General features: G+C 58.0%; 1 protein-coding gene across 2 annotated transcripts in view; it reads left to right on the forward strand.

Moving 5' to 3' along the window:
• Positions 1–8,640, forward strand: part of CAPN11 (calpain 11) — a 29,460-nt gene extending 20,820 nt beyond the window's left edge. For both annotated transcript variants that reach the window (XM_074949065.1, XM_074949066.1), the window contains exons 13-22: positions 45–256; positions 783–822; positions 1,204–1,269; positions 2,119–2,176; positions 2,285–2,349; positions 3,480–3,548; positions 3,663–3,741; positions 4,319–4,435; positions 5,794–5,852; positions 6,460–8,640. In XM_074949065.1, coding sequence (XP_074805166.1) covers positions 45–256; positions 783–822; positions 1,204–1,269; positions 2,119–2,176; positions 2,285–2,349; positions 3,480–3,548; positions 3,663–3,741; positions 4,319–4,435; positions 5,794–5,852; positions 6,460–6,486 — 792 coding nt within the window. In that variant the 3' untranslated portion in view covers positions 6,487–8,640. The remainder of the gene's footprint in view (positions 1–44; positions 257–782; positions 823–1,203; positions 1,270–2,118; positions 2,177–2,284; positions 2,350–3,479; positions 3,549–3,662; positions 3,742–4,318; positions 4,436–5,793; positions 5,853–6,459) is intronic.
• The last annotated feature ends 698 nt before the right edge of the window (positions 8,641–9,338 follow it).

The following is a 9,338-nucleotide window of genomic DNA, read 5'->3' on the forward strand; positions in this document are numbered from 1 at the left end:
TGCCCATGGCAGGGCTGTTACCCATGGGTGTGTCTGGTCCCCAGGCCCGGGGCTGCCAGAACGTGCACCTGAAGAAGGAGTTCTTCCTGCGGAACCAGTCCCGGGCACGCTCCGAGACCTTCATCAACCTCCGGGAGGTTAGCAACAAGATCCGGCTGCCCCCGGGCGAGTACCTCATCGTGCCCTCCACCTTCGAGCCGCACAAGGAGTCCGACTTTGTCCTGCGCGTCTTCACTGAAAAGCAGTCAGACACAGAGTGAGTCCATATGTGAGATAAGCGGCCGGGTCTCAGCTCAGGCTGTGGGGACACGATAGCCCAGCTCATGCCTGGCATGGCTCGGGTGGTCCCTGGGCAGATCTGGCTGTGTGGGAGGCTTCTCCAGAACATACTGACATAGGGGTGGGGGAAGGCAGTCCCCCCCAGGTTTGGGCATTGGGATCGGAGCCCCACACAGCTGCAGGGGAGAGGCCTGACCCTTCCCTGCCCATCACTCCATGTCTGTGTTGCCAGGTGTCTCAGTGCTTTGTATCCCCTGGGTGTCTGTTTCCCCCCAGATCAGGGGTAGGACAGGGTCCCCAGGTCATGTTCCTTGGGCCCTTCTCTCCAGGGGTCTCAGAACTAGGGTTTCTCTCCCCAAACCTCCTGGCCCGTCTGATCTAGCCACACTAGGGGGTATGCCATGCTCACTGCCCCCACAGCTATCCACGCCTATCAGGACTCCGTTCCCCTCCCAGCTGGCATGCTGCCCCCTCCGTCACTGTGTCTCCCTTTGTGTCCCCAGGGAGCTAGATGAGGAGATCACCGCGGATCTGCTGGATGAGGTAAGAGGCCACCAAACCCAAGCTAGTGACACCATCCCTGCTCAGCCTGCTGAGCCTGTGGGGGTGCAGGGCAGCACAGTGGGGCATGGGGGGAAAGAGTTCCAGCTGGGGGCTGGCTGCATTCATGTGCTCAGTGCTAGTTTGAAATGGCCCCTCGGCCAGAGGACCGACTGGGCTGAGGGGCAGAGAAGGGGGCGCGATTGAGGGAGGAGGGCAGGTGACAGTAGAGAACGGATGGGGAGCTGAAGGGCAGCTGGAGGAGGGGTGCAGAGAGCTCCCCCTGCTGGTCCTTTTCAGTAGGAGCGATGGCAGCTCAGCTTTAGTGGGAGGGGAAACTCCAGAGCTTGTTTAATAACCTGCCCCTGGTTTGTGTCGCCCCAGGAAGAGATCTCGGAGGACGACGTGGACAGCTCTTTCAGGAACATGTTCCAGCAGCTTGCAGGAGAGGTGGGTGCTGCCGCTCTGGGCTCTGTTCATGCCCCCACACCCCTCCGGTGCCCTTTGCGCCAGCAGCAGGCTGGGAGCGTTCTGTGAATCAGAAATGGGAGGGTGGCCGTTGTTGTTAGTCCTCGTCCGGATCAGGCCCTGTGGTCCCGGGCGCTGAGCGCGCACGGCTGAGACGCTCCCTGCCCTGAACAGCCCCCAGGCTCCGCAGCAGGGGTGTGGACGTCAATCTCAGGGGTGTAAGAGGCGCGACCCTCACTGCAGCAAGGCTGGGACGCTCTGTACCCAGCTGGGGGCCCCATCACTTAGTGGCTCAGTCCCTCCTCCCCTCTGGGTGTCGGGCGCAACCCGGCTCCATAAGGACTGGGCCTGAGCGTTTATGCCCCACTTTATTAGAGGGCAAGAGCCTGCCCCCATACCCACTGCAGCTTCCCATGGAGGCCCCGCAGGCTGTGGGTAGGGAAGTCCTGCTTACCAATGCTCCTAAGTCTTTTCCTGCTCCCACTTCGTACCTCCTGCTGCCTCAGTGGAGCTGGGGCGGGGGTCCTGGCCGCAAGACTGGCTCTGACCTATAACCTGGTTTCCTTGGCCAGCAGTGAGGTGCTGCAAACCAGCAGGTCTCCTTCACTGACAGCATAGAGCAGACACGGGCCATCACGCAGCACTTGGGGGGAGGGAGAAAATCCCTGCTTGCGGGTGATGTGACGGGGTCAGAGAGGGGCCCAGGCGCTGCCTGAACCACGCCTGGCACCAGGGAAACCCACCACCCTGGTGTCTTGTGAGCAAGTCTGGGGCAGGTGCCCAGCTGAGTGGAGTGAATGGGTCACCGCTAATCCTCTGCCCTCCCACCAGGACATGGAAATCAGCGTCTTCGAGCTCAAGACTATTCTGAACAGAGTCGTCACCAGACGTAAGTGCTGCCCCCGGTCTCTCCCCCATCCCGGACGCTCTCGCTCACTCGCTCCCCTGCTCTGTGACTCATTCTCCCAATAACAGCGTCTCCTTCCCCCACACCCAGACAAAGACCTGAAGACGGACGGGTTCAGTATGGAGTCCTGCCGCAACATGATCAACCTGATGGACGTATCCTGCTGCGTGCTGGGGGGAGGGGGAGCCTCTCCTATGGGGACCCACCCTTCTGGCAGAGACCCCTTTTCCCGAGGTGGGGGTGGCGGGTGGGTTTGGTAGTTTCAATAGAGGCCCAGCCCAGCATGGCTCCCCAGATGTCTACTCTGTACCCCTCGCCCATGCTCATTTCTTGGGGGGAAGTTAGATCCCGGCTGCAGCAGCACCGTGGGCCCCTGCTCCAATGCCTCTGACCCCCGTTGGCCAGGGTGCAGGCTGGAGCAGCAGGCTTTCTGGAACAAGCTTTCACTTCCTCTCCATGCCCGCTGCCCAGGGAGCTGTGCTTGCTTCAGCCCAGAGCCTGGCCACACCCTTAGTTTCTCTTCTGCCTCCCCATTTGCGAGAGGAAGCGTCCCGCCGCTCAGTTCCCTCTATTAGTACATCTCACACACCAGGCTTGGGACCCTTTGCTGCCCAGCAGTGACTTGCTCCATCTCTGGGCTAGGGGCAGACTTCAGGGAGATCCCTGTCCCCAAGGGGTACTGCGTGAGGGTATACCAGGTTCTCACCCAGACGCCTTCAGTGGAGCAGAGCATTCCCCCCTCCCCCTTGTTCTGTCTGACTGCTGGGGTTGGAGGTGGGAATCGACAGCCACTGGTCTGTGCTCCCGGCTCACACTGAGAGTCACTAGGGCAGTGCCAGGGAGTCATGGTCACTGGGGAGCAAGAATTAAACACCACCAGAGCCCCGTATCCACTGCACCCCAAGATGGATGGGAGCACATGCCAGCCCAGCTCTTAAAGCCACTCTGATCCCAGAGCGCTTCACAAATTGTGTGTACACAGTGTCACAGAAACACAGCCACCTCTGGGGTGGGGCACAATAGCTGTTTAACTGCTGCACAGCATAGCAGCGTGAGGGGATCCTGTGCCCAGTTCATGCAGCAGGGGAGAGAGAGGGGCCAAATGGAACTGAGCAGGTTAGAATTTGGCCTGGCTAAAAGCCCTGTTCTTGCCAAAAGTTTCCTGGGATCTTGAATGAACACAAGTGGCCAGGGCCTCTGCCCTTCCCAACCTCTTCCTGCCCGTCCCTGCACTCAGGGTTACAGACCCTTGGCTGGTCACTTTCTCCTTGACTCTGCTCCCCAGAAAGATGGCAGCGCCCGCCTTGGCCTTGTGGAATTCCAGATCCTGTGGAACAAGATCCGAAGCTGGCTGGTAAGGGGGTGATTTGTGGAGCGCTGGAGCGAGACACACTCCTCCGTGCTGGGGTATGGGGTGGGGGGAAGGAAGTGCCAGCCTGGTCTTCACTTCCCCATTGTGTCATTGCAGACAATCTTCCGCAACCATGACCTGGACTCGTCAGGCACCATGAGCTCCTATGAGATGCGCATGGCTCTGGAATCAGCTGGTAAATCAGGAGGGGATGGGGGAAGGGCCCTGGGCAGGGGTAGGCGGATATGTTGATCTTGGTCCCTGGATGAAAGTCCCTTGCAGCTGGATCAAGCCCGATACCCCCCGGTGCCATCAGCTCAGAGTCCGCCAGCCATGGCATTAGGGTCACACCTGAGATCTGTTCTGGCTTCCCTGTACCCAGTGCCCGGAGTCTGCTGACTGCTCTGCACTGGGGGTACTGTCCGTAATCGTGTGGTCACAGCAATGCTAGTCTGAGTGCCTTGAGACCAGATGAGTCTGGGATGCAGGCAGGGCGGGCCCAACCTCCAGCCACTCCATTGTGGGGCTGGCTTCCTGGCAGAAAGGAATCCAGGGGATCAAGCGGGCTAAGTGTCCCGGCTACAGATTGGGGGAGAGAGCTGTAAACAGAGGGCTAGTGTCCCCCAGCGCATCGGCCTCTTATTCCAGGATGGGCTGGATTCTGTTTCCAACTCCCAGCTGTTGCTGAAACCCAAAGGGTATGGTGCCCTCTTTTTATAGCCCATCCCACGCTCCCCTGGGGACTAACGGCTTCCCCCATCTCTGCCCTCCAGGCTTCAAGCTGAATAACAAGCTGCACCAGGTTGTGGTAGCGCGCTATGCCGATGCAGACCTGGGCGTGGACTTCGATAACTTCGTCTGCTGCCTGGTCAAGCTGGAGGCCATGTTCAGTAAGTGCCATCTGTCGGGCGCAGCTGCACCCAGCACCCGCCAGGCAGGAGGTGCAGAGGAAATCCTGCCTGCGACCGAAACTGGTAGATCAGGGAAGCCAAGTGGCATTGCCTGGGCTGTGGGTGGGTTAACATCCCTGTTCACACTGGAGCCTGGAGAAAAACCTTGATTTTAAGCTTCATCTGAAAGAAAGCATTTCCCCTAGTGGGGCTGATGGAGTCAGAGCGCCCCCTACTGAGTCACTGACATCACCCCCAGCAGCAGAGCCCCGCTCAGGATGCTACTAGGCATTAGGACTGACTTGCTGTCACGGATCCGCAGGACTGGTGCTACACCACCAACTTTGGAACAGTCTCTAGGAGGAGCCCCTTCAGTGTGCCCGGCCCCCCCAGGGGTCTCACTCTTCCTCCCCGGGGAAGCCATGGGGCCTCACTGCCTCCTTAGACTGGACCTGTGGGTCTTCAGCACTCCTGCTTCACCCAGTGATCTCCGATCAGCAAGTCCAGCGGTGATAGACTCCTGGCACAGACTTGTACACTTGTCAGGGTTGAGTGCACCCCACCAAGCATTTGCATTGACACACAGACAGCATGGTCAAAACAGTTTATTAGTCCACAGGAGCACAGCAGAGGAAGTCCTGGGGGTAGCCTAGAGAGCTGAGGGTTAAAGCATAGTCCATTCTGGTTAGCCCAGCCAAGCTGGAGTGAACCCCTTTGTTCAAGCTCTGTCCAGGTGAGAGCTCTGACTCCTTCCAGCAGCCAACTCTTATCCTCCCATCTCTCCAGTCCTGCTCTGGGGGGAGGAGGGGGGGGACACACTTCCTCCCTCCCTCTGGGTGGTTGGCTGATAGATGTCAATGTCCCAGTGAGTGGATTTGCCATTGTCTTAGATGCTCCATTGACCTGGGAACTAATCCCCGTCACTTAAGCACTACAGCTATGCCAATGCAGCATTTTAAGTGTAGACCTGCTCTTAGCCTGCTCTGAGAGTCCTTTTTGCACCCACTGGGTTACAATGCAGCATAAAGGGGAAAATGAGGCATAAACAGGACTCATAAAAATATTCCCACTTTGCCACAAAGTGCACCCTGGGTTTTCAGGGAGGTCTCCCATCCAATTCCTGATTCAGCCTGACCCTGCTTAGCTTGCAGAGCTGGGCTGGGCTGGTATCAGCTGGCTGTCAGTATTGAGGTGTAGCTGTGACATACTGAAATTGGCCATAATCAGTGGCTCCCGCACCATACCACGTGACTGCACAGCTGCTAACCCAGGGGCTGGGCATTCAGGGGAGGATTCGTGGCTGAGAAGCTTGTGGCAGCTGCCCCCTGAGCAGCTCTCGCTCCTTCTGCCCCCTGCAGGATTCTTCCGCAGCATGGACGCCGAAGGCACCGGCACAGCAGTGATGAACCTGACCGAGGTGAGAGCGAGCCCTGGGCAGCCAGAGGGCAAAGGGAGCTCTCCGGTGGAGCTGGGGAAGCTGGGTGGATCCTGGGGCGTAAGGGGGATCTGCGTTAGAGAAGGGGGAGCCCTCCGGACTGCTGGGGTAGGGGAGGGAACAAAAGTCCTCCCCCAAAAAATGGAGGGGAGGGGAATGGCAGACCCCTCCTGTCCACATCCTCCCTCAGCCAGCTCTCTGCAGCTGCGCTGGCTGCTGGGCAGCATTCCCAGCTCAGTGAAATCCCCAAGAGGAACAGATCCTGCCTAGGGCCTGGTTTCCTCACCACCCCTATCCTCTGTATCTAGGGATGTGTCCAGCCCTGGTGACCATCTGATCCCCTGAAACAGAACAACCAAGGCTTTAACTCTGACTGAGTTGTGGACCAAGCTAGTGGGCTGGGGGAGGATCATTACTGTAGCCCCTGCCCCTCCAACCCTAGCCCCAGTGTTCGTTCACTGTCCCCCTACTGGTGGCTCAGTCCAGGTGGAAACCCAGGCTTTGGACCCCCCTCTGTTGCAGTCTGGTGGGGCAGCGGTTTGTGGCTCCCTTTCCCCTCCAGCCCGTTCACTCTTTCCTCTCCCCACAGTGGTTGCTGCTGACGATGTGTGGCTAGGAGCAGAGACAGACCATGCCGGCTGAAACACCCCGATGGGCTGGGACACCCCATAGTGCCTCCCCCTCGGATTTACAGACACATAACGTCCCGTCATCACCCCTGCTCCTTGCCTCTCTATCCCTCTCCCTCACCATCCCACACTGAGCCCATGGCCTTCACCCCACCTCCCAGCAAGACGCACTCCAGCGTCATGTTGCCCCTTTTCAACCCAAGCAGCTAGTCAAAGTTTGGGGCCCTGTGGGTGTTCCAGCTGGGAGTAGAAATTGGTGATAGGCTGATCTCTCTTTGATGTAGTTTTGTTTATTTACAAAGAATGTACAAAGTCCTGTGTCTGTGAAGGCAGAGTGAATTGAATAGCAGGAACCAGTTTCTTTGGTTCACAGCACCAAGATTTATCTTTTCACCTGCACCCCAACCCAAAAACCTCTCCCCTGGTTTCTTCCGGGGTCAGCCACCGTGCTTTTCCTTCTGCCTGTCTCTCTCATTCAGAGTCTGCCACACAGTTTGTGTTATTCCCCATACACACACGTGCACACCTGCTGACCATACCCAGTCGTACCATCTGCCCACTAGGTGCTAGTTTCTGGGCAGATTATTAGGTTTTGTTTCAGGTGTGACCCCTTAGCTGTCTCTTATGATGGACTTAATTGAGGGACTTATTCACACATCAGTTAGAAGTTTTAACTCAACCCATAACAAGTTCACTGTTTCAATTTGTAACAGTCCCAGTGGCCAAGCCTCTCTAGCTCATTCCTGATTGTGGGCATGGCTTGTACTCTGCAATAGGAGGAGGTGGGGGAGGGCATAATGGGGTATGCTGCATGTTGAGTCATTGCACATGGTCTTCAGACCAGCAACTCTAGCTGCATGTAGCGAGGCGCCAGTAAGGGATGGAACTTGACTGCAGGGTGCAGAGTACCTGGCCCCCATGGGGAGGGCGTGGGATCTGTGTCCCTTCCTGGGGGGCTGCTCTGGCCCACGCTGGCGTTGGTGCCAGTTTGACACTTTGAGTGAATCCCCCCAGGTCTCAGCACTGGGAATCGCAACCCTGCGTCTTTGCTAGGGGCTGGGCTGAGCGGCAGCCAGCATGGGGGTTGCCTCTGGTTAAAACCAAGAAGGGGCACTTGAGAGGAGGGGAGAGATCTAGTGGTTCAGAACCAGGCAGTAGGACTCCTGGGTCCTGTTCCTGGCTCTGGGAGTGGAGTTTGATTTAGGGGTTGGAGGAAGGAGCTGGGAGTCAGGACTCCTGGCAGCCGAGCTGTTCTAAGCACTTACATGCTTATCACCATTGTGCCTGAGCACCTTCTAAACATGGCCATGACCAAAGTATAAAGCCCCCTCGTGGGTCAGGACTCCTGGGTCCTAGCCCACCTGTCACTGACTCGTGTGGCCTTGGGCGAGTCTCTTCAGCTGGTCTGAGCCTTAGACCATGTCTACACTAGAGAGCTTCCAGCAGCACTGCTGTAAGATCTCTCGTGTAGCCGCTCTATGCCGACAGGAGAGAGCTCTCCCGTCCGCATAATAAAACCACCCCCGCGAGCGCCAGTAGCTATGGCAGCAGGAGAAGCTGTCCTGCCAACATAGCGCTGTGCACACCGGCACTTCTGCTGGTGTAACGTATGTCGTGTAGGAGTGTGTGGGTTTTTCTTCACGCCCCTGAATGACGTACGTTCCACCGACAAAAGTGGAAGTGTAGACAAGCCCTCGCTCTTCAACCCAGGGTTGCTGAGTGCAAGAAGTTTGTGGTGAATGTCACTCTTCTGCCCCCTGCTGTTGTTTAAGGGGGCAGCGCACCCTATATCTGCCCTAGAGAGAAGTTTAGGGTTTTCTCTCCCCTGTACCACCCCCCGCGTGTCTCGACAGGAACAGGGCTGTGATTCCCTCCCCCAGGGGTGAGTTCCTTTCTTGCCCCCTTACTTCATGGCCCCTGTGCTGCTACTGCAGTGGGGTGGCCCTAGCCGGGGCTCTGTCCAAAGCCCCTGCCCTGAGGCAGGGGTGTGGGCAGCAGCACGAGCGCTTAGCCCTCCACCCCACCCCTTGCCTATGCATCTCTGCAGGATATGGCTGTGGAAATAACCACTTCTGCTCGGCTGGCAGAGCTGCCTCCCCAGCCCCTGCTCACCATGTAGCCTGGATAATAAATAGAGATCTGTACAAACGCAGCCTCTGCAGTGTGTGATTGGGGGCATAAAACTCTCGCAGGGGCACGGATCTACAGCCAGGCCCTGTGCACAGCCTGGGCTGCTGGGTCGAGTAGGGGAGTAGCCCCCGTCTGCACTGGAGCAGAGCAAAGAGTCTGTCCCTCCCCAACAGTGTCTGGGGATAGAACATGGGCATTAGCCCTGGGACAGTAGGGGGGTGGCACTGCTCCCTCCCTGCCCATTGTGCCACAGCATAGTGGGTGCTGTCAGAAAGTGCCCCCGACCCATCTCTGCTGAACTGCAGTGGAGGCTGAACTAGGGTTTGGGGCAGGGGACTGGGCCAGTGGTGCAGTGTTCTGAGTGGGCCCAGCTGCCACAGGGATGAGACACGCAGCTGTGTCAAGGAGAGGCTGAATGGAGCCTGAGTTGCAAGGGGATCCTGCTTTCCAGGGTGTGTGGGAAGGTACAGCTACCACCTCTTGGGCACACGCAGAGGGGCACAGCTGTCTGTGGGAGTAACAGGAGGGAGCTGGGGCCTAAGGGACCATTAGCCTTCTTTCCCCTGGCCCCAAACTGGGGGGGGGGGCAGTCTTGTTCCCCCAGGAAGCTCTGTGGACCAAGGCAGGGCTGGGTTGGAAGGAATCCCCAAGCCCTGGCCACAGCTGCTGAGGGGAAACCCAGCATCTGCCCTAGAGGGCTCTATTGGTG

Source organism: Natator depressus, chromosome 3 (genome assembly GCF_965152275.1).
Source record: "Natator depressus isolate rNatDep1 chromosome 3, rNatDep2.hap1, whole genome shotgun sequence".
Lineage (NCBI taxonomy): Eukaryota > Metazoa > Chordata > Testudines > Cheloniidae > Natator > Natator depressus.